General features: G+C 39.2%; 2 protein-coding genes across 5 annotated transcripts in view; one reads left to right on the plus strand and one right to left on the minus strand.

The window, feature by feature from the left end:
- The window catches only part of RGL1 (ral guanine nucleotide dissociation stimulator like 1), a 292,061-nt gene that overhangs the window by 260,743 nt on the left and 6,813 nt on the right, over positions 1-24,505 (minus strand). The window lies entirely within an intron of this gene.
- Positions 14,001-21,086, plus strand: APOBEC4 (apolipoprotein B mRNA editing enzyme catalytic polypeptide like 4). Its single transcript, XM_004028038.4, has 2 exons — positions 14,001-14,245; positions 18,519-21,086. Exon 2 carries the CDS (start codon positions 18,549-18,551, stop codon positions 19,656-19,658), a length of 1,110 nt encoding a protein of 369 aa, XP_004028087.2. The 5' UTR covers positions 14,001-14,245; positions 18,519-18,548; the 3' UTR covers positions 19,659-21,086.

Consider the following 24,505-nt stretch of genomic DNA (forward strand, 5'->3'; position numbering starts at 1 on the left):
ATATCAATGAAAAGACAGATTGTCAGAATGATCTAAAAAAACAAAACCTGGCTATATGTTGTTTAAAAGAAACCCACTTTAAATATAAAGGCACATACAGATTGAAAGAGATAAAGAAAGATATACCATGCTAATAATAATCGAAAGAAAGAAGAAGAGTAGCTACATTAATTTCAGAGCAAAGATAGTTGTCAAGAATAAAGAGAAGCATTACCAAATGGTTAAGGGATCAATACTCCAAGAAAACATACCAGTGCTTAATGTGTGTGTGCCTAACAACAGAGTATCAAAATATGTGAAGCAAAAACAGATAGAACTTCAAGGCAAAAGATTAATCCAGTATTAAAATTGAAAACATTAACACTCCTCAATCAGAATGGGCAGATACAGCCTGCAGAAAATCAGTAAGGAAATAGCTGAACTCAATAGCACCATCAATCAACTGGATATAATTGACATTTATAAATTACTTCATTCAACACGAGTAGAATATACATTCTTCTCAAGCTCACAGGAAACACTTACCAAATTGGCCATATTCTGGACCCTAAAACATACCTTCACAGATGTAAATGAATAGAAATCATACAGTGTCTGCTTTCAGACCACAGTGGAGTTACAACTAGAAATCAGAAACAGAAAGATAGCTGGAAAATTCCTGCCAGGCGTGGTGGCTCACACCTGTAATCCCAGCACTTTGTAAGGCTGAAATCAGGTGGATGGCCTGCGTTCAGGAGTCTGAGACCAGCCTGGGAAACATGGTGAAACCCCATCTCAATTTTTTAAAAAAGAAAAAAGAAAGATAGCTGGAAAATTCCAAAATACTTGGAAATTAAACAACAAATTTCTAAATAATACATGGGTCAAAGAATAAATTGCAAGAGAAATTTAAAACTATTTTGAACTCAATGAAAATACAATGTTTCAAAATTTGGGGGATGCAGCAAAAGCAATAATTAGATGGAAATATATATAAAATGCATACATTAGAAAAAAAGACCTAGGCCCAGGCGCGGTGGCTCACACCTGTAATCCCAGCACTTTGGGAGGCCGAGGCGGGTGGATCACCTGAGGTCAGGAGTTCGAGACCAGCCTGACCAACATGGAGAAACCCCATCTCTACTAAAAATACAAAATTAGCCGGGTGTGGTGGTGCATGCCTGTAATCCCAGCTACTCTGGAGGCTGAGGTAGGAGAATCACTTGAACCCAGGAGGCAGAGGTTGCAGTGAGCCGAGATCACGCCATTGCACTCCAGCCTGGGCAAAAAGAGCGAAACTCCATCTCAAAAAAAAAAAAAAAAAGAAAGAAAAAAAGAAGACCTTAAGTCAATCATCTAGGCTTTCACTCTAGGAAACTAGAAAAAGCACAGCAAATTAAATTCAAAGTAAGCAGAAAAAAATGAAATAATAAAAACCAGTGCAGAAATCAATACAATTAAAAATAGAAAAACAATGGAGAAAATCATTAAACCGAAAGCTGATAGGTTTTCTTTAGATCAATAAAATCAATAAGCCTCAAGCCAGGTTAACTAAGAAAAAACAGAAGGACACGAATTACTAATATCAGAAATGAAAGAGGGGACATCATCACTACGGATCTCACAGACATTAAAAGGATAATCAAGGAGCATGACGAACAATCTATGCTCACCTATTTGACAACCTAGATGAAATGGATGAACTCCTTGAAAGACACAATCTTCCAAAGCTTACATAAGATAAACAGGCAGTCTTAATGGGCCTATATCTATCAAAGAAATTCAATCAACAATTAACAACATTCCAAAACATACAGCACCAGGCACAGATAGGTTCACTGAATTCTACCAAAAATTTAAGGAAAATATTACACAATTATCTATAATGTCTTTCAGAAGATAGAAGCAAGTGAAAGACTTACTAACTCATTTTATGAGACCAGCATTACTCTAATACCAAAACCAGACAAAGACATTACAAGAAAAGAAAACTACAGACCAATATCTCTCATCAACATAGATGTGAAAATTCTCAACGAAAGTATTAGCAAATTGAATTCAAGAATATATAAAAAAGAATTACACATCACAACCAAGTGGGATTTGTCCCAGCTATGTAAAGCTGATTCAACATTTGAAAATCAATTAATGTAATCCATCACATTAACAGGCTAAAGAAGAAAAATCATATGATTTTTCCACATATCAATGAATGTGGAAAAGGCATTTGACAAAATCTAACACCCATTAATGATTTTAAATACAAAAACTCTCTGCAAACTAGGAATAGACAGGAAATTTCTCACCTTGATTTTTAAAAAATCTACAACTAACATCATACTTAATGGTAAAAAACAATAAAGCTTTCCCACTAAGATCAGGAACAAGGCAAGGATGTCCCCTCCTACCACTGCTTTTCAACATTGTACTGGAAATCCGAGCTAACACAATAAGATTGGGAAAAAAAGTATACAGGTTGGAAAGGAGGAAATAAAACTGTCTTTGTCTGCAGATGACATGATCATCTATGTAGACAATCCAAAAAGAATTGACCGAAAAACTCCTGGAACTATAATAAGCAATTACAGCAAGGTTACAGGATACAAAGTTAACATTTTTTTCTTGTCCTTAGCTTTATCACTGTCTCACTTTTGAAATACAATTTTCCCATTTATCTTAAGACTAGTTCATAAATTTGAAATTATTTTATTTTGCTCAAAAAGTAGGATGCGATAGCAGGATTATGGCATTAAAAAAAAAAAGTATGCCCTCTGGAGTTAGAGTTAGAGTGCTCTGGGTTTAAATCCCAGCTCTGCCAGTTACTAGCTGTATAATCTTGAGCAAACAACTCTGAGCCCAAGTTCCTTTATTTGCCAAATAAATTATAATAATTCTAAACTAGTACAGATATGATGCATGTAAAATTGTTGCCACAGAGCACGTATTCAGTAAATGACATGATCCTATATGAAGAAAACCGTAAAGAACACAAAATGAATTAAGTTGCAGGATACAAAAATCAACACACAAAACACAGTTGCATCTCTTTACACCAATAATAATCTATCTGAAAAGGAAATCAAGAAAAATTCCCATTTATTTTTTTTATTTTATTTTATTATTATTATACTTTAAGTTTTAGGGTACATTTGCACAATGGGCAGGTTAGTTACATATGTATACATCTGTCATGCTGGTGTGCTGCACCCATTAACTTGTCATTTAGCATTAGGTATATCTCCTAAAGCTATCCCTCCCCCCTCCCCCCACCCCACAACAGTCCTTAGAGTGTGATGTTCCCCTTCCTGTGTCCACGTGTTCTCCTTGTTCAATTCCCACCTATGAGTGAGAACATGCCGTGTTTGGTTTTTTGTCCTTGAGATAGTTTGCTGAGAATGATGGTTTCCAGTTTCATCCATGTCCCTACAAAGGACATGAACTCATCATTTTTTATGGCTGCATAGTATTCCATGGTGTATATGTGCCACATTTTCTTAATCCAGTCTATCGTTGTTGGACATTTGGGTTGGCTCCAAGTCTTTGCTATTGTGAATAGTGCCGCAATAAACATACGTGTGCACGTGTCTTTATAGCAGCATGATTTATAGTCCTTTGGGTATATACCCAGTAATGGGATGACTGGGTCAAATGGTATTTCTAGTTCTAGATCCCTGAGGAATCGCCACACTGACTTCCACAATGGTTGAACTAGTTCACAGTCCCACCAACAGTGTAAAAGTGTTCCAATTTCTCCACATCCTCTCCAGCACCTGTTGTTTCCTGACTTTTTAATGATTGCCATTCTAACTGGTGTGAGATGGTATCTCATTGTGGTTTTGATTTGCATTTCTCTGATGGCCAGTGATGGTGAGCATTTTTTCATGTGTTTTTTGGCTGCATAAATGTCTTCTTTTAAGAAGCGTATGTTCATGTCCTTCGTCCACTTTTTGATGGGGTTGTTTGTTTTTTTCTTGTAAATTTGTTTGAGTTCATTGTAGATTCTGGATATTAGCCCTTTGTCAGATGAGTAGGTTGTGAAAATTTTCTCCCATTTTGTAGGTTGCCTGTTCACTCTGATGGTAGTTTCTTTTGCTGTGCAAAAGCTCTTTAGTTTAATTAGATCCCATTTGTCAATTTTGGCTTTTGTTGCCATTGCTTTTGGTGTTTTAGACATGAAGTCCTTGCCCATGCCTATGTCCTGAATGGTAATGCCTAGGTTTTCTTCTAGGGTTTTTATGGTTTTAGGTCTAATGTTTAAGTCTTTAATCCATCTTGAATTAATTTTTGTATAAGGTGTAAGGAAGGGATCCAGTTTCAGCTTTCTACATATGGCTAGCCAGTTTTCCCAGCACCATTTATTAAATAGGGAATCCTTTCCCCATTGCTTGTTTTTCTCAGATTTGTCAAAGATCAGATAGTTGTAGATACGCGACGTTATTTCTGAGGGCTCTGTTCTGTTCCATTGATCTATATCTCTGTTTTGGTACCAGTACCATGCTGTTTTGGTTACTGTAGCCTTGTAGTATAGTTTGAAGTCAGGTAGCGTGATGCCTCCAGCTTTGTTCTTTTGGCTTAGGATTGACTTGGCAATGCGGGCTCTTTTTTGGTTCCATATGAATTTTAAAGTAGTTTTTTCCAATTCTGTGAAGAAGGTCATTGGTAGCTTGATGGGGATGGCATTGAATCTATAAATTACCTTGGGCAGTATGGCCATTTTTATGATATTGATTCTTCCTACCCATGAGCATGGAATGTTCTTCCATTTGTTTGTATCCTCTTTTATTTCAGTGAGCAGTGGTTTGTAGTTCTCCTTGAAGAGGTCCTTCACGTCCCTTGTAAGTTGGATTCCTAGGTATTTTATTCTCTTTGAAGCAATTGTGAATGGGAGTTCACTCAAGATTTGGCTCTCTGTTTGTCTGTTATTGGTGTATAAGAATGCTTGTGATTTTTGCACATTGATTTTGTAACCTGATACTTTGCTGAAGTTGCTTATCAGCTTAAGGAGATTTTGGGCTGAGACAATGGGGTTTTCTAGATATACAATCATGTCATCTGCAAACAGGGACAATTTGACTTCCTCTTTTCCTAATTGAATACCCTTTATTTCCTTCTCCTGCCTAATTGCCCTGGCCAGAACTTCCAACACTATCTTGAATAGGAGTGGTGAGAGAGGGCATCCCTGTCTTGTGCCAGTTTTCAAAGGGAATGCTTCCAGTTTTTGCCCATTCAGTATGATATTGGCTGTGGGTTTGTCATAGATACCTCTTATTATTTTGAGATATGTCCCATCAATACCTAATTTATTGAGAGTTTTTAGCATGAAAGGTTGTTGAATTTTGTCAAAGGCCTTTTCTGCATCTATTGAGATAATCATGTGGTTTTTGTCTTTGGTTCTGTTTATATGCTGGATTACATTTATTGATTTGTGTATATTGAACCAGCTTTGCATCCCAGGGATGAAGCCCACTTGATGATGGTGGATAAGCTTTTTGATGTGCTGCTGGATTTGGTTTGCCAGTATTTTATTGAGGATTTTTGCATCAATGTTCATCAAGGATATTGGTCTAAAATTCTCTTTTTTGGTTGTGTCTCTTCTGCCCGGCTTTGGTATCAGGATGATGCTGGCCTCATAAAATGAGTTAGGGAGGATTCCCTCTTTTTCTATTGATTGGAATAGTTTCAGAAGGAATGGTACCAGTTCCTCCTTGTACCTCTGGTAGAATTCGGCTGTGAATCCATCTGGTCCTGGACTCTTTTTCGTTGGTAAGCTATTGATTATTGCCACAATTTCAGAGCCTGTTATTGGTCTATTCAGAGAGTCAACTTCTTCCTGGTTTAGTCTTGGGAAGGTGTATGTGTTGAGGAATTTATCCATTTCTTCTAGATTTTCTAGTTTATTTGCATAGAGGTGTTTGTAGTATTCTCTGATGGTAGTTTGCATTTCTGTGGCATTGGTGGTGATATCCCCTTTATCATTTTTTATTGCGTCTATTTGATTCTTCTCTCTTTTCTTCTTTACTAGTCTTGCTAGCGGTCTATCAATTTTGTTGATCCTTTCAAAAAACCAGCTCCTGGATTCACTAATCTTTTGAAAGGTTTTTTGTGTCTCTATTTCCTTCAGTTCTGCTCTGATTTTAGTTGTTTATTGCCTTCTGCTAGCTTTTGAATGTCTTTGCTCTTGCTTTTCTAGTTCTTTTAATTGTGATGTTAGGGTGTCAATTTTGGATCTTTCCTGCTTTCTCTTGTGGGCATTTAGTGCTATAAATTTCCCTCTACACACTGCTTTGAATGTGTCCCAGAGATTCTGGTATGTTCTGTCTTTGTTCTCGTTGGTTTCAAAGAACATCTTTATTTCTGCCTTCATTTTATTATGTACCCAGTAGTCATTCAAGAGCAGGTTGTTCAGTTTCCATGTAGTTGAGCGGTTTTGAGTGAGTTTCTTAATCCTGAGTTCTAGTTTGATTGCACTGTGGTCTGAGAGACAGTTTGTTATAATTTCTGTTCTTTTACATTTGCTGAGGAGAGCTTTACTTCCAACTATGTGGTCAATTTTGGAATAGGTGTGGTGTGGTGCTGAAAAAATGTATATTCTGTTGATTTGGGGTGGAGAGTTCTGTAGATGTCTATTAGGTCCGCTTGGTGCAGAGCTGAGTTCAATCCTGGGTATCCTTGTTATCTTTCTGTCTCGTTGATCTGTCTAATGTTGACAGTGGGGTGTTAAAGTCTCCCATTATTATTGTGTGGGAGTCTAAGTCTCTTTGTAGGTCGCTCAGGACTTGCTTTATGAATCTGGGTGCTCCTGTATTGGGTGCATACATATTTAGGATAGTTAGCTCTTCTTGTTGCATTGATCCCTTTACCATTATGTAATGGCTTTGTCTCTTTTGATCTTTGTTAGTTTAAAGTCTGTTTTATCAGAGACTACGATTGCAACCTCTGCCTTTTTGTGTTTTCCATTTGCTTGGTAGATCTTCCTCCATCCCTTTATTTTGAGCCTCTGTGTGTCTCTGCACGTGAGATGGGTTTCCTGGATACAGCACACTGATGGGTCTTGACTCTTTATCCAATTTGCCAGTCTGTGTCTTTTAATTGGAGCATTTAGTCCATTTACATTTAAAATTAATATTGTTATGGGTGAATTTGATCCTGTTTTATGATGTTAGCTGGTTATTTTGCTTGTTAGTTGATGGAGTTTCTTCCTAGCCTCGATGGTCTTTACAATTTGGCATGATTTTGCAGTGGCTAGTACCGGGTGTTCCTTTCCATGTTTAGTGCTTCCTTCAGGAGCTCTTTTAGGGCAGACCTGGTGGTGACAAAATCTCTCAGCATTTGCTTGTCTGTAAAGTATTTTATTTCTCCTTCACTTATGAAGCTTAGTTTGGCTGGATATGAAGTTCTGGGTTGGAAATTCTTTTCTTTAAGAATGTTGAATATTGGCCCCCACTCTCTTCTGGCTTGTAGAGTTTCTGCTGAGAGATCTGCTGTTAGTCTGATGGGCTTCCCTTTGTGGGTAACCCGACCTTTCTCTCTGGCTGCCCTTAACATTTTTTCCTTCATTTCAACTTTGGTGAATCTGACAATTATGTGTCTTGGAGTTGCTCTTCTCGAGGAGTATCTTTGTGGTGTTCTCTGTATTTCCTGAATATGAATGTTGGCCTGCCTTGCTAGATTGGGGAAGTTCTCCTGGATAATACCCTGCAGAGTGTTTTCCAACTTGGTTCCATTCTCCCCGTCACTTTCAGGTACACCAATCAGAGGTAGATTTGGTCTTTTCACATAGTCCCATATTTCTTGGAGGCTTTGTTCATTTCTTTTTATTCTTTTTTCTCTAAACTTCCCTTCTCGCTTCATTTCATTCATCTCATCTTCCATCACTGATACCCTTTCTTTCAGTTGATCACATCAGCTCCTGAGGCTTCTGCATTCTTCCCATAGTTCTTGAGCCTTGGCTTTCAGCTCCATCAGCTCCTTTAAGCACTTCTCTGTATTGGTTATTCTAGTTATACATTCGTCTAAATTTTTTTCAAAGTTTTCAACTTCTTTGCCTTTGGTTTGAATTTCCTCCTGTACCTCGGAGTAGTTTGATCATCTGAAGCCTTCTTCTCTCAATTCGTCAAAGTCATTCTCCGTCCAGCTTTGCTCCATTGCCGGTGAGGAGCTGTGTTCCTTTGGAGGAGGAGAGGCGCTCTGCTTTTTAGAGTTTCCAGCTTTTCTGCTCTGTTTTTTCTCCATCTTTGTGGTTTTATCTACTTTTGGTCTTCGATGATGGTGATGTACAGATGGGTTTTTGGTGTGGATGTCCTTTCTGTTTCTTAGTTTTCCTTCTAACAGACAGGACCCTCAGCTGCAGGTCTGTTGGAGTTTGCTAGAGGTCCACTCCAGACCCTGTTTGCCTGGGTACCAGCAGCGGTGGCTGCAGAACAGCAGATTTTCGTGAACCGCGAATGCTGCTGTCTGATCGTTCCGCTGGAAGTTTTGTCTCAGAGGAGTACCCGGCCCTGTGAGGTGTCAGTCTGCCCCTACTGGGGGGTGCCTCCCAGTTAGGCTGCTCGGGGGTCAGGGGTCAGGGACCCACTTGAGGAGGCAGTCTGCCCGTTCTCAGATCTCCAGCTGTGTGCTGGGAGAACCACTGCTCTCTTCAAAGCTGTCAGACAAGGACATTTAAGTCTGCAGAGGTTACTGCTGTCTTTTTGTTTGTCTGTGCCCTGCCCCCAGAGGTGGAGCCTACAGAGGCAGGCAGGCCTCCTTGAGCTGTGGTGGGCTCCACCCAGTTCCAGCTTCCAGGCTGCTTTGTTACCTAAGCAAGCCTAGGCAATGGCGGGCACCCCTCCCCCAGCCTCACTGCCACCCTGCAGTTTGATCTCAGACTGCTGTGCTAGCAATCAGTGAGACTCCATGGGCATAGGACCCTCCGAGCCAGGTGCGGGACATAATCTCCTGGTGCGCCATTTTTTAAGCCCGTTGGAAAAGTGCTGTATTGGGGTGGGAGTGACCCGATTTTCCAGGTGCCCTCTGTCAGCCCTTTCTTTGACTAGGAAAGGGAACTCCCTGACCCCTTGCGCTTCCCGAGTGAGGCAATGCCTCGCCCTGCTTCGGCTGGCGCATGGTGCACTGCACCCACTGTCCTGTGCCCACTGTCTGGCACTCCCTAGTGAGATGAACCCAGTACCTCAGATGGAAATGCAGAAATCACCCATCTTCTGTGTGGCTCACGCTGGGAGCTGTAGACCAGAGCTGTTCCTATTCGGCCATCTCGGCTCCACCCCCGAAAAATTCCCGTTTATAAAAAGAATAAAATACTTAGGAATAAATGTAAGCAATGAGTTGAAAGATCTAATCTCACACCAGTTAGAATGGCAATCATTAAAAAGTCAGGAAACAACAGGTGCTGGAGAGGATGTGGAGAAATTGGAACACTTTTACACTGTTGGTGGGACTGTGAACTAGTTCAACCATTGTGGAAGTCAGTGTGGCGATTCCTCAGGGATCTAGAACTAGAAATACCATTTGACCCAGTCATCCCATTACTGGGTATATACCCAAAGGACTATAAATCATGCTGCTATAAAGACACGTGCACACGTATGTTTATTGCGGCACTATTCACAATAGCAAAGACTTGGAACCAACCCAAATGTCCAACAACGATAGACTGGATTAAGAAAATGTGGCATATATACACCATGGAATACTATGCAGCCATAAAAAATGATGAGTTCATGTCCTTTGTAGGGACATGGATGAAACTGGAAACCATCATTCTCAGCAAACTATCTCAAGGACAAAAAACCAAACACCGCATGTTCTCACTCATAGGTGGGAAATGAACAATGAGAACACATGGACACAGGAAGGGGAACATCACACACCAGGGACTGTTGTGGGGTGGAGGGAGCGGGGAGGGATAGCATTAGGAGATATACCTAATGCTAAATGACAAGTTAATGGGTGCAGCACACCAACATGGCACATGTATACATATGTAACAAACCTGCACGTTGTGCACATGTACCCTAGAACTTAAAGTATAATAATAAAATTTTAAAAAAAAGAAAGATTTATACACTGAAAACTGTAAAACATTGATTAGAAAAACTGAACAAGACAAAGAAATGGAAAGATGTCTCAAGATGTCTCATATTCATGGACTGGAAGAATTAATATTGTTAAAATGTCCAAATGACCTAAAGTGCTATACAGATTTAACAGAATCCCTTATCAAAATTCCAAGGACATTTTTCACAGAAATAAAAAAAATTCTAAAATTCATGTGGAACTACAAAAGACCCCAATAAGCAAAGCAATCTTTTTTTTTTTTTTTTGAGTCGATTTTGTGAACTTAGTTGAGTCTGCCTACGTTCACTAATTTCATTTTGTGGGGAAAGAATGTAAAGCAAACATTGGGTAGTTTGGCTAGAGCATAATAATTAGATTTTCTGGTTTTCAAAAACCTTAAAAAGAAAGTTTGATGTGCTATTTTCACAATTAGTTTAATTACCAAAAAATAGGTTTATGTTCTATATGTCTTTTTTGTTCTTCTTTGTATAATATCATTTTTATTAACTTTTACAAAAGTATTAGTGTATGATGTGTTAAAACATTAGACAAATTAAATTTAACAGAGTTTAATTGAGCAAGGAACGACTGGCAAATTGGGCAGCTCCCCAAACCAGAATAGGTTCAAAGCATCTCCAGCGCTGCTGCATGGTCAGAGAGGATTTGTGGACAAAAAAGGAAAGCAACATAAGGAAAATGGAAGTGAGGTACAGAAACAGCTGGATTTGTTACAGCTTGGCATTTCCCTGATTTGAACTCAGTTTGAACAGTTGGCTGCCTTTGGCCAAAACTTGGTGATTGGTACAAGAGTAGGTTACAGTCTATTTACATTCCAGTTAGGTTACAGTTTGCTGAGTACGAAGAAACCTTTAGGTTGAACTTAAAATATGTAAGGAGGCAGCTTTAGGCTAAACTTAATTTAACAATTCCCCACCTTTTGGTCAACCTCTCAGTTTTGACACTGACCAAAACTTTAGGCATTGAGGTCACTCTGTTACCATCATAAATGTACTTATTTGGTCTCAGATCCCACGGGGAAAGAGCAGAACAGTTGGTTTTTAAGGTGGGAACATGGATTTCAGGTTACTTTTTTGTAAGAGTTAGAGAGCCAAGGGGACTTCCTTGTGCTGGAATCTCCTGTTTTCATGAGAAAAAAAAAAAAGAAAAGAAAAGAAAAGAAAAAAAAACTTGGTCTGCTTTGGGATCTATCTGTTTCCTTAAAATTTTAGTTTATGTCACATTTAGCATGAGTGACTCCATTTTGGTTTGGTCTGGTCGGCTGGGGCCTAGTGTACAAGCTTAGCCCAAAACAATGGCTCCCATCACTGTTTAACATATGGTTTGGAAATGTCAATTGGTCCTTTCCCACAGAGAGTTGGAAGCCTTCTTTAGAGCATCTAAACAGTCTCTGGAAGTAAAGATGGTGTCTTTACCCTATACTTTTCCTCAGCTTAAGTTTTAGGAGTCATTTTTAATTCTAAACATTTGCTGCTGTTTCCCCTAGGATAATGAGGAAAATCAACATGGAGGAATTCTAAGAGAAAATCTGTGGTGTTAGCAAATTAAGGGTGGCCCTACAGAAAGCTCTCTGCTGTTAAGACTGTGCTGCCACCTTGTGGCCATCTTGTTTATGACCCCCGAGCTCGAAGATCCACCCTCTGCTTTTTTGTCTCCTTTTGGTCTCAACTCCAGTGCTTTTCTTATCTCATCTTTCCCATCTAACTCCTTAGTGAGCTCCATGAAATCTACTTAATCTTCTGATCTTTACTTGAAGCTTGCTTTCTAAATTCAGTTCCTTTTATCACGTAGTTTGTTACTGCTACATGAATTTGAGCATTGTTGTTCAGTGTCAACCAAACTGCTACTAAAGTGATGAATCATATAATTACTCGGGTACAGTAGGTTCAAATAAAACTTTAACATTTTAGCAATAACTTATAAATATTGTGCTTCCTGCCACCCAAAGAGAAAGTTGCCTTATAAGCAGTAACTAGCAACACACAAGCCATCTTGGATATACCCCAAACTGGGTTGTCAGAACATAGATTAATAATTTTTGGAGTGCCAAACTGAGTAAATGTCTCTTAAAAATTTAGATCATTGCAGGAGAGTTTAGTCTTTGTAAATCTTCTTCATTATAATCTCATAATATCTTTATATAAATAATATACATCATAACTCATCTGAATGAAGATGAAACATGGCAGATTAACAAAGGAAGACAGAAAAGAGAAGAAAGGAGTCTGTTGGGGAAGCTAGACATTTCTTCCAAGCATCTCCTTTCCAATACATGTCAATTTCGCTGTGAACAGGAACCATGGCAAAGGCCTTTCATTTCCTCCTGATGAAGTTTAGTCTTAAAAGTCATTCTGTGCAACCTAAATGGAATGTTGCCAACTTAACATTCCTTGGAGGCTTCCTACATCTAACAGACAACTACCTTTAAAGAATAATGACTAATTGGGGTTGCCTATCCCTAAAATCACCCTAAAATGCAATTGATACATGTGCTAGTGGACAAAGCCTCATTTTTCCTGTTTCTTTAGGCTTAACCTTCCATAGGTATATCATTTGCTGAGCATCTAATCCACCATGGAAGGTGCACAGTGCACATGGGATGCTGGTGCAGATTTGGGGACTATATTTTTTGTCTTTTCCTCCCCTCACTGGAGAACCTGTCAGACAGCTAATACTTTCTTACAGAACTGAGCAGGCCCTCAGAACTTGATTCTTCAGCTAGCGGGAGAAAAACCCCAACATGTTCTCTTCAACAGTCAGCTATTATCCTTTTACCCAGCTTTTGATAAGTAATATTTTTAAAGTAATGTTTGCAATAGATTGTTATTTATTAGGATTAAATAAAAGATGAGCTATGAGGATTGACTTTCACTTCCATATTTACAAGTTCATTCAGTTAGAAGATGCAAGCAATGAGAACAAAGGGATGACCCATGGCAAACTGTGGGGAAGGGACAGGATGCAGCAGTGACCATGTGCCAGAGCAAGCACCAAGGAAGATGAAACTGAAAATAACCAGCTGAGGAGTTCATGAATACACCTGAGGCCCTTAGGAGACAAAAACATCTCGTCTAGTAGGAGCACTCTGGATGAGAAAGGATGTGTGCTGTGGTGCAGACTGGAAGTCTGACAGTGGAAACAGGCGTGGCGAAGCTTCGAGAAGACAGAAGGTGCCCTCTGGGTGCTCAGTATCCCTGAGTTATTTTTAGAGTATGTCTGCTTACAGCCAATAGTTATTACTGGAATGTACACAATAGTGATCCCCACTCACTCCTTCAGGTGGCCTGGGAAAGAGGAATGAGGGAATAATCCAGAGTGATTCACAGTGAATTGTGACTATCAATGTGCCTTGTGTCTAGGAGATGATGTGGGGGTCAAGGGAGACTAAGGAAAAGAATGGAGAAGGACAAGTGGCTCTTCCGTTAGCCACAGAGAAGGGGCTACAACAGATCCTGGAACAAATCTTGTCTTAAACTGGAGGGAACCACATACATACCAATAGCAAGAGTCTTCCAGGCAATTTCTAAGAGGAGGGAAACCGCTAACACATAGCCTAGGTTTAGACAGAATCAAAAACACCCCCTTCAGGGACTATGGGCCTCTTGGAGGAAGTCAACTCTCTGCTCCCTCTCACAGAGGGCAAGCCTCCCAAGGAGAAGCCCTGGCACCCGCGCAGGCAACAGAACCGCCAGGCCTGGCACCTACTCTAGACCAGGAGTAAGGTGCTGAGGAGCAGGCCCTCAGAACTTGATTCTTCAGCTAGCAGGAGAAAAACTGCAACATGTTCTCTTCAACAGTCAGCTATTATCCTTTTACCCAGACTGGAATATGCAGTCCTGTATATTTTCATCTTTGGAACAGGTGGCTTGATATGCAAATAAAGTAATAAGTGTCAGAGCTGTATCCTAGCAGTAGCTACTTTGCAAACGTTACCATGGCACCCATTCAACAGTTTTCTTAGAGGTAGCCACACCTCAGCAAGAGCTTTCTAACTTGGAACAGCAAAGTTCAAATGAACGAATAGACACAAACTGTGAAAGAGTCCTGAACCCATTACAAGGTGAATCTTTACAGCACAATTGCCCTCTGAAGCTACTTGAAACAGGGCATGGGACTTAAAGGAGAAAAAAAAGGAAATGGACCATCTCTTCTAACACCTGGAATGTGATCCAAGCCTGGAGACAAATTGATGGTAATTATAACTCCTAACATTTGTTTTTAGCTGCTAACAGATTGTGCACAGATTGTGAAGGGCAAACTCCATTCTCCAATTACTCCAGTGCAAACTGTGCTTTAACAGTACTCACTAAATCCTAGTTGAGTGAAATGAGAGCAGATTGTCCTTATGGTGTGGTTCATTTATGTTAAACTATGGAAAGCTGTCCTCCCACGGTCCCAGTCCAGGGGCCACTCACAGCCAGATGCAGAGAGCCCTCCAGCACGCTGGGCTCTACACATCTCTGTTCTTACTGCCAGCAAATCTGCTCTACAGAGTATAACATGTATTTCCCAAGCACAGACAAAGCAAAAGGAAAAGGGCTAGGCAGGAGTTAGGGACACCAGCTGCTGGGGAAACAAGTCTTAAGCAACCTGGCTTGTGAGCCAATCAAGGTTGCTAAGGTAGGTCCTGGGCCTAAACAGGGTACATTTCCACCTGGTTGGGGAGAATAAAATGACAGATACCAAAAGTTAACAAGATAATCTGTGGTCGATAACAAATTGATACAATAAACCATGAATTCTCTAAGAGTTCAAAGAGGGCAACAGTTCTTTCCTGCTTCCTCTTCAGATGAGGGTGATCAAAGAACAAGCCCAGAAAGACTCTGAAAAAGTGAAAACTTCACCAATAGGAAACTATAGTTGGTTGACACTGAAAAGTTGTCAGCAAGAATGAGACTACAGAGCTCCCTCCACTATGTGTCAAAGGCACAGTCCTCTCCATCTCCTTAAAGACAGTAATGATGTATCATTTCTGGCTAAAACAGCCACAGAAGATGGGGGTGCAAAGGAAGGCGTGCTTAGAAAAGCAATAGGGAGTTTCCATTTTGCTACCTTTATCTAAAAACACACAAAGACTTTTGTTTCCCAAAAGGGTAATTATGGGACCATTATATATAGTTAACTCCACATACACATCACCTTAAGAAATAGTAATAAAGACAGAAAAGTGCCTTTTGGTTCTGTTTCCATAACATTTAGCCAAATCAATCTGTAAACTGTCTATGGGTGAGTTGAAATTGTAATCTGAGCAGTTACCTGGATGTCCGGTGTACCACCCAGAAGTCGACCACATCAAGGGCACAATATTAAAAAGCATGAGAGTTTGGGCTTGGTTTTGGCAAGTTCTGATGGAGAGATCCATCCAGCCTGATGAAGGCTAAGCAAGGAGGAGGTCCAGAGAGGAAACAATGCTCGGGAGTAAGCAGGAAATGGCGTCAGGTTCCAAGAGATCGTCCACTGCCAAGGGTTAAATCCAGCTCCCTAGAAGGAAAGCTATGACAAGGTCTAGGAAGCCTCAGGGCAGGAATTCAGTTACATCAGGAAAATATAGTACTAAGGAAAAAACAAAGCTAATGTCCAATCCTATGGATTAAGATGACACAGCAGAGGCTAGGAGAAATCTAGAATCTGGTGGGTATGTGGTGCCAGAGTTACTGCAGGATATTAGCCACTAAGATAATGGTGACATGAATAAAGCTACATTCCACCTACAGCTGGATTGAGGCTTTTAACATATTTTCTGCCCAGGATAGGATTAGCATAGGAACTCTGCAGGTTTCAGGCTAGAGATCAAGCTGTATCAAATACAGCAATGAATGAGCTGATCTGGGCTGAGGAAGACAGAAGGTGAACATAGCACTTCCATATGAGAGGCCATAATTTATTTATTAGCACAAGTATTCATACTTGTGATACGATAAGTGAGATTTTGAAAAGTGAAAAATATATTCTGTTGCAATGGTCAGTTTACCTCATTTAAATTTTCTGCCTTATCAGTTTTGTTATCTGACAAAGTTAAATGTAAAAAATGAAACCATAAATACTAGAAGAAAATATGGGGAATACTTAATTATGCTTTGATGAGGAAGGCATTTCTAAATACAATAAGAAAAAAATCATAGTAGAGACTGGACCACATAAAAATGTAAAATTTGGTGCAATTAAAATAACATTGGCATAATTAAAAGGCTGTATAAACCAGGTAAAATATTAGCAACAAATGTGGCAGATTTAATATTCTTGATGCATAAAAATGTCTTGCAAACCAATAAGGAAAACCTCACGCAAAAAATAGGTAAAAAATCAAATATATTTCACAGAAGAATAAATACCACAGACCAATAAGCATGTCAAAAAGTGTTCGACTTCACTAGAAATAATAAAGGCACACATTATAGCAACAAAAAAATACCAATGCTCACTTCTCAAATTGGGATAAACAACATTATAAGAGAATGTGATAAGATTGGTACACCTTCCTAGGAAGCGATTTGACAATGTTTGATCTAATACTATGATTTCTAGTAATCTATTCTAAAAAAAAAAAAAAAAGAATCTCTGATTCTTTATAATAAATATTATATAATATATGCAATAGATAATTTCTCACAGAAATATTCATCAAAGTGTTATAATAATTAAAAGAGGCAAGAAACTGAATGTTACAGTTACATAATAAAAAACTAATTAGCCATGAATATTGTGTTTTTTGTTTTTTGTTTTGAGACAGAGTCTCGCTCTGTCACCCAGGCTGGAGTGCAGTGGTGGGATGTTGGCTCACTGCAAGCTCTGCCTCCTGGGTTCACACCATTCTCCTGCCTCAGCCTCCCGAGTAGCTGGGACTACAGGCGCATGCCACCACACCTGGCTAATTTTTTACATTTTTAGTAGAGACGGGGTTTCACCATGTTAGCCAGGATTGTCTCCATCTCCTGACCTCATGATCCGCCCACCTTGGCCTCCCAAAGTGCTGGGATTATACGCGTGAGCCACCACGGCTGGCAGAATATTTTTGTTAAAGAATTTTTAATAACATGGGAAAATGCTCATGGCACAATATTAAGTGAAAAAGCAGGGTATAAAACATGACTTTGTTTATATTATATGTAACATACACATATAGCAAAAAGACTGGAGGGAATAGACATGTTAATAGTGATGGAAGACTGGACATGGTGGTTCACACCTGTAATCCCAGCACTTTGGGAGGCCAAGGTAGGAGGATCACTTGAGCCCAGGAGTTCGAGATCAGTGTGGGCAACATAGGGAGACTGTATCCCTCCTAAAAAATAAAAAAATTATCTGGGCATGGTGGTACATACCTGTGGTCTCAGCTATTTGGGAGGCTGAGGCAGGAGGATCACTTGAGCCCGGAAGGTTGGGGCCACAGTGAGCCATGATCATCTCACTGCACTGCAATCTGAGCAACAGAGCAAGACTGTCTCAAAAACAAACAAAATAGGTAGCTCCTAGGGCATTATAGGAACAACGATAACTGAAGGAATATTTTTTAAAGAAAAAAATCATTACTTAAAGATCTCAGCTTTTTGAGTTTAACATCCCAGAAACTACTAATTTGAAATATTCTAAAGAACCATATTTGCTTTCTGTAACAGTAATTTTTCAAAAGTCTTCTAACAAGACCAACTCACGGGAAAGAAAACTCTTACATGTCAATGAATGAGTGTCCACAACCCAAAGAATACTCAAGTGGCACTTTCCTAAGAAGTCTCTATCATTAAGCAAAAGAGATCCCATGATCCTAGTCTCAAAAAAAACCCAAAAACCTCCAAATTATTTCCAGTGATTTTAAGAAAGTTGATGTTAAATGCAAGCACACTGAATAGTTCTGCACAATACATTAGATGTTAACATATTCTGAGAAGAAAGATCATGAACAAAATGCAAAACACTTTTTTGTACTTTTATAATTAGGAATGATCTAGATAACCCTAGGATTTGTACTTTTACTACTAAGAGTTAATATTTACTGAGTCCTTACTATGTGACAAGCACATTAGTGAAGCATTTTATATTCATTCTGTTATTCAATGCTCAAGACAATCTTATCAGGTAAGTACTATTAATATCTTCATTTTACAGACAAGGAATCTGTGGCTCCCAAATGTTAAATAACTTGTCAAAGGCCACCAAGCTGATAATTGGCCAAGCCCAAATTTAAAACCAGACAGTCTGTTTCTAGAACTTGCATTGTTAACTCATTTGCTTTACTGACTTGGAATCTATGAAACAGGTAAAGTTGAAGAATGCCTTTCTCTTCTGTTTCCTCCCCATACTCTAGGAGTCTCAATAAAGAATAATGAATCCTGAGCTTTTAAATCTATGCATATATCACTATCTTTATTATGCTACTTCCTTTAAAGAAAGTATGGTTTAATAAATTAATGCACTGTCTTCAGTTTTTCCTGCACTGGTTTTATATGTAATTTCTCTTCCTTGTTTAGGTTTGCAGCTAGAAGACAGTAAATCTAGCAATGGAGCCCATATATGAGGAATACCTAGCAAATCATGGAACAATAGTAAAACCATATTACTGGCTAAGCTTCTCTCTCGATTGCTCTAATTGTCCTTACCATATTCGAACAGGTGAAGAAGCAAGAGTTTCCCTCACAGAATTTTGTCAGATTTTTGGATTCCCTTATGGGACAACATTTCCTCAAACAAAACACCTCACATTTTATGAACTAAAAACTTCTTCTGGTAGCCTGGTGCAAAAGGGCCATGCTAGCAGTTGCACTGGGAATTATATCCATCCAGAATCAATGCTCTTTGAAATGAATGGTTATCTTGACTCAGCCATATACAATAATGACAGCATCAGGCATATCATTCTGTATTCCAACAACTCCCCTTGTAATGAAGCTAACCACTGCTGCATCAGCAAAATGTATAATTTCCTGATTACGTATCCAGGCATCACTCTTAGTATTTATTTTTCTCAGCTCTATCATACTGAGATGGACTTTCCTGCCTCAGCATGGAACCGCGAAGCTCTCCGGAGCCTGGCCAGCTTATGGCCGCGGGTTGTTTTGAGTCCAATAAGTGGTGGGATCTGGCATTCTGTTCTCCACAGCTTTATTAGTGGTGTCTCAGGATCACATGTTTTTCAGCCCATTTTAACTGGGAGAGCACTGGCTGACAGGCACAACGCATATGAAATCAATGCCATAACAGGCGTAAAACCTTACTTCACTGATGTTCTTCTCCAGACAAAAAGGAATCCAAACACAAAAGCTCAGGAGGCTTTAGAGAGCTACCCCTTAAACAATGCCTTTCCTGGACAGTCTTTTCAAATGCCGAGTGGACAACTCCAACCCAACCTACCTCCAGACGTCAGGGCTCCTGTTGTTTTTGTGCTAGTGCCTCTCAGGGACTTACCACCAATGCATATGGGCCAAAACCCAAATAAACCCAGGAATATCGTAAGGCACTTAAATATGCCTCAAATGTCATTCCAGGAAACCGAGGACCTTGGAAGGCTTCCCACTGGAAGGTCAGTGGAGATAGTGGAAATCACAGAACGGTTTGCAAGTAGCAAGGAGGCAGATGAAAAGAAGAAGAAGAAGAAGAAAGGGAAGAAATAAAATCTACATTCCTACAGCATGAAACCAATTACCAAGGGACTTATTAGATAGGCAATAAAAATCTGGAAACTTTCTCTCTTAGGGCTGAGCCAAGATGGAGATAAACTGATGCACTAAAAGCAAACCTTGAATTATTTACCATATCAACTATTATAAAGTTACACTATTTTAAACATAATCCAAAATGTTTCCATAAGCAACTTGATCTCTCTCCTTTATTTTGAAAGTGGCAGTATCAAAATGGAACCATTAGCAGCTTGCTAATATTTTGATGCAGAAAAGGAATCTCATTATTCTATTTTACTCACATCATCTTTCCACTACAAAAGCCCATGGACAAAATAGCTACCTAAATTTGTTTTGGTAAAAAATTTACTGTAAAATTGAAAAACAGCCTGAAGCTACTGACATTAAGTGCTGTTTGCAAGAGCAAACCAGTGATTTTCTATTAATTGTTAATCATGCACAGAAGATTTTAGGCAGCTCATTTTTTTCTAAAGTGATTCAAAATAGTTTTGTGTGGGAAAAAGCTCTTCTGCTGATTACATATAGCTATAAAGATTAAAACCTAGCCACCTGCTCAGTTTGATCTTCCCCAGCTCAGACCTCTCCCTTCTGAGCAGATGATAGAGGTAAGATGATACATGAGAACCTCCAATGGCTCCTGTCATCACATACCATATAAAATCCAAGTTCCTCTTACTGGCTTTCAAGGATCCTCCTTTAACTTCCTGTTGCCTTGTCTCATCAGCAAGATCATAAGTACCTACAGGTCAAGCACTGTCTCTCCCTTCTCTTTAGCTTTTCCCTTAGGATCTAGCACATTACCCAGCAAAATGTGAGTAGCAAGGTTGAAATGACATCTCAATAACTTCACCAATGATTGTAAGTCAGCATCCCTTCTCCATCCCAGCTGAAAGCCTGCTTCACCATCCTGCAAGAGATGTTTTTTCTTTTTGTTAGCATCCATTCCCCTTTCTAATGCAGCTCCCAATGCATAATGTGTGTTTTACTTCCCTCTTTCTGACTCCATCCTCGTCACCAGTGAATATTTGTATCTTCTCTTAAAATCTTCAAAACACACTTCTAGGAAGTGCTCCTTGATTAATCCTCTAAGCACTTAAATGAAAGCACTTTGCTTATGCTTATTTCACATTTGCTGCCACTTGCCTCTTTGAAATATGTAAAGATACATTACAAGAAAAATGTACATTTTCTCGTAACTTGCTATTAATTTTTTTCTTTATATATATATAAAGTAATCCTAAGCTAATAAAAGAGTTTGCCATGACATTAAAACATTTAATACTCCATAAGGGAGGAGGAGAAAGAAAAACATATTTTAGGAATAGCAATTAGTATTGTGGTTAAAATAAACATGAATAAAAATTTTAAAACAAAGTTTTATTGTTAGCATACAAATTTTAATGGAATTACTGGAATATAGTTTTATTGTGGGTATATAGTGAGTATTATTTAAAGAAGTACTGTTGAGGTTTATTTTTATTTCATGAAATCCTATGTCCACAATTTGGGATACTGAGTTAAAAAGATCCCAACATGACAAATCCAGCATCTCTGATCATTATTAAAATAGATCCAATTTGTTGCCAGAAAATGGCAGACTACAACATGAACCAGGCTACAAAGAATCCAATTAGAAACATGGTCTGCAATCGATGATGAACTGAACCTGGATATCAGTGGTATATAACAAAAGGAGAAGTTGTCAGAACTGTAGGAAAGAAAGTGCCTTTGGCAGTTAAACTTTTGTATTGGTTCGATAAGACTAGGGCTACAAAGAAGATTACTGACAGGTCATAAGTCCAGGCCAATACAGCCAACCTTAGACAAAAGACTGTTAGAAGAGCATAAAGATATACTGTCCAAGGCAAGTAATCTGTTTCCTCATCTGTAAAACAAGAAATGTGGGCTAGTTCATCTTTAAGGTTCCTTTCAGCTCCGTCTGCTATAAGAAGGCATATAGCAAAGCAATAGTTCCACAAAGTGAGATCCTGCAGTGCAGTGATTAGCTTTCCTTGCTCACTACGCAGTGATTCTTGGTCATATCAGGCTGGCCGGGGATTGAGAGAGAAATTGGGTTGCTCCACCCCTCTTCAGCCAACTGGCAATGGTGATATGGAAGAATATCTCTGCCACCACACATATAGAACTAATGGAAATAAAGAAAATAGAAGTAAATTAAGGTAGCTAGTAATATGATGATCTGGAAAAGGCATTGGGATATATCCCAAGAAAACAATGAGACTGAAGAGAGGGACACATTATCTTGGTGAATCTACCAAGGTCCAGGATTTGGGGGTCTTAGCTTTATATGCTCAACTACCTACTTAGTAAGTACAGGGAGAATGGATTTACTCATCGGAAGCAGGTTTGGATTAACAAAGCTCTTGAGATTGACATGTAAAGACAAAAAACTAATGTACTGATTTCTAGTAACACTTATAACTGGATATGCAAGCATATATTCAAGTCATCCAGGTTACATAGCCTCTCCATGTAGATAAGCTACATGGCAAGCCAAATTATCATAAGGTTGCCTTATGGATTAGAGGAGTCCATTATGTGACTCAAATGTTTAGTGCTATCAGATTCTGCTTTAGTAGTGGTGACTGACATCTGCTTAGAATGAAGTGGTGGATGGGGTATGCACAAAGGCATCTCATTCCTGGACAATGTTTGGGAGGGTCTAGGCAACAAGAGACAACACAAACCTCTATGACCAGCTCCTGTCATAGCATCGATTTTCTATGTAACTAGAAATCCGTTTTCTATGTTTCATCAAGCTACAATCCAATTTATATAATACTAAATAGATTAGAATTCATCAAGCTATAATCTAATCCTGCTGATCGGACCGCAAATCCTATTTCTTTAAACTGCCGTTACATCTTTTTTATTCATAGTATAAGCAATCCAAAAAGTTTAACTCACAGAATGGAATCTTACTCTTCGTATTGGTTTTTAAGGAAAGCCACATAAATAAATTTAAAAATTAAAAAAATAAAATAAAATAAAATTTAAAAGGAAAGCCACATCATAACCTATGCTAATTTAAAATAATATTATTCGGCCAGGCGTGGTGGCTACTGCCTGTAATCTCAGTACTTTGGTAGGCTAAGGCAGAAGGACTGCTTCAGCCCAGGAGGTAGAGGCTGCAGCGAGCTATGATCACACCACTACACTCCAGCCTGGGCAACATAGCAAGACCCTGTTTCTAAAAAATAATATTATCATTATTACTAACATTGAGTGAGAGCTATATGTCAAGTATTTTTCTAAGCACTTACATGTATTAATTCATTTAATCCTCCCAATAATCCTATGAGGTAGATATTATTATAATAACTACTTTACATATAAGGAAATTGTGGCACAGATAATTTAAGTAACTGCCCAAGTAGTAAAAAAAGGCTGAGCTGAGCGTTAAACAAAAGAAGTCAAGCTCCAGAATCCATGTTCTTAATCATTATGCCTTAATGCTTCTCTAAATAATAACAATGCAGATTCACTACAAAGTCCGAAAGAATCCATATTTATTTAGGACCTGTCCTGTAGCTTTTCTGTCATTCGGCTCAAACCACAGTACCAATGGGCATCCTCTAAACTATGGAAGCCAGGTAGGCAGGGTGGGCTAGGGTGGAAAACTTTAGTAGGTTCTAGATCCCAGAACTTTGGCCCTCCCCGACTCCCCTGTCGCCCAGGACCTCGTGCCAAACATAAATCCCAAGATTATCTTAGCTGTCCCTGACTTTCAGGGATGTACTAAATCTGGGACCCAAGGCAATGGAACATCGTTTTATTGCATTGTTTAGTTAAAATTAAGTGCAAATCGTCCCTCAAAAAATTAAAGAGAATTAATATATCATCAGGCAATTCCACTTCTGGGTATAAAATCAAGGTCTTGGCCAAGCACGGTGGTTCATGCCTGTAATCCTAGCACTTTGGGAGGCTGAGGTGGGAGGATCGTTTTAGCCCAGGAGTTAAAGACCAGCCTGGGCAACATAACAAGACCCTGAATCTATTTAAAAAAGTAAAGTAATTTTTTTTATAAAACAGGACCTCGGGCCAGGCGCGGTGGCTCACGCCTGTAATCCCAGCACTTTGCGAGGCCGAGGTGGGCGGATCACGAGGTCAGGAGATCAAGACCATCCTGGCTAACATGGTGAAACCCCTTCTCTACTAAAAATACAAAAAGTTAGCCAGGCATGGTGGCATGCACCTGTAGTCCCAGCTACTTGGGAGGCTGAGGCAGGAGAATCACTTGAACTCAGGAAGCAGAGGTTGCAGTGAGCCGAGATTGCACCACTGCACTCCAGTCTGGCAACAGAGTGAGACCCCGTCTCAAAATAAATAAATAAATAAAAATAAAACAGGACCTCAAAGAGATATTTCTACACCCATGTTTATAGCAGTATTATTCACAATAGCCAAAAGGTAGAACCAAACCAAATGTCCATTGACAGATGAAGAGATACCCACAATGTGGTATATACATACAATGGAATATTATTCGGCTTTAAAAAGGAAGGAAATCCATTCACGTGCCACAACATGGATGAACCTTGAGGACATTATGCCAAGTTAAATAAACCAGTCAAAAATAGGCAAACACCACATGATTCCACTTACATGTGGTAAGTAGAAAATGGTGGTTGCCAGGGGCTGGGGAGCAGGGAACAGGGAGTTATTGTTTAATGGGTACAGAGTTAATTTTGTAAGATAAAAAGAGGTCTGGAGATGGATGTTGGTAATAGTTGTACAACAATGTGCTTAGTACTACTTAATTGTACACTTCAAAATGATTAAGATAGTGACTTTATTAT

Source organism: Gorilla gorilla, chromosome 1 (assembly GCF_029281585.2).
Source record: "Gorilla gorilla gorilla isolate KB3781 chromosome 1, NHGRI_mGorGor1-v2.1_pri, whole genome shotgun sequence".
Taxonomy (NCBI): Eukaryota; Metazoa; Chordata; class Mammalia; order Primates; family Hominidae; genus Gorilla; species Gorilla gorilla.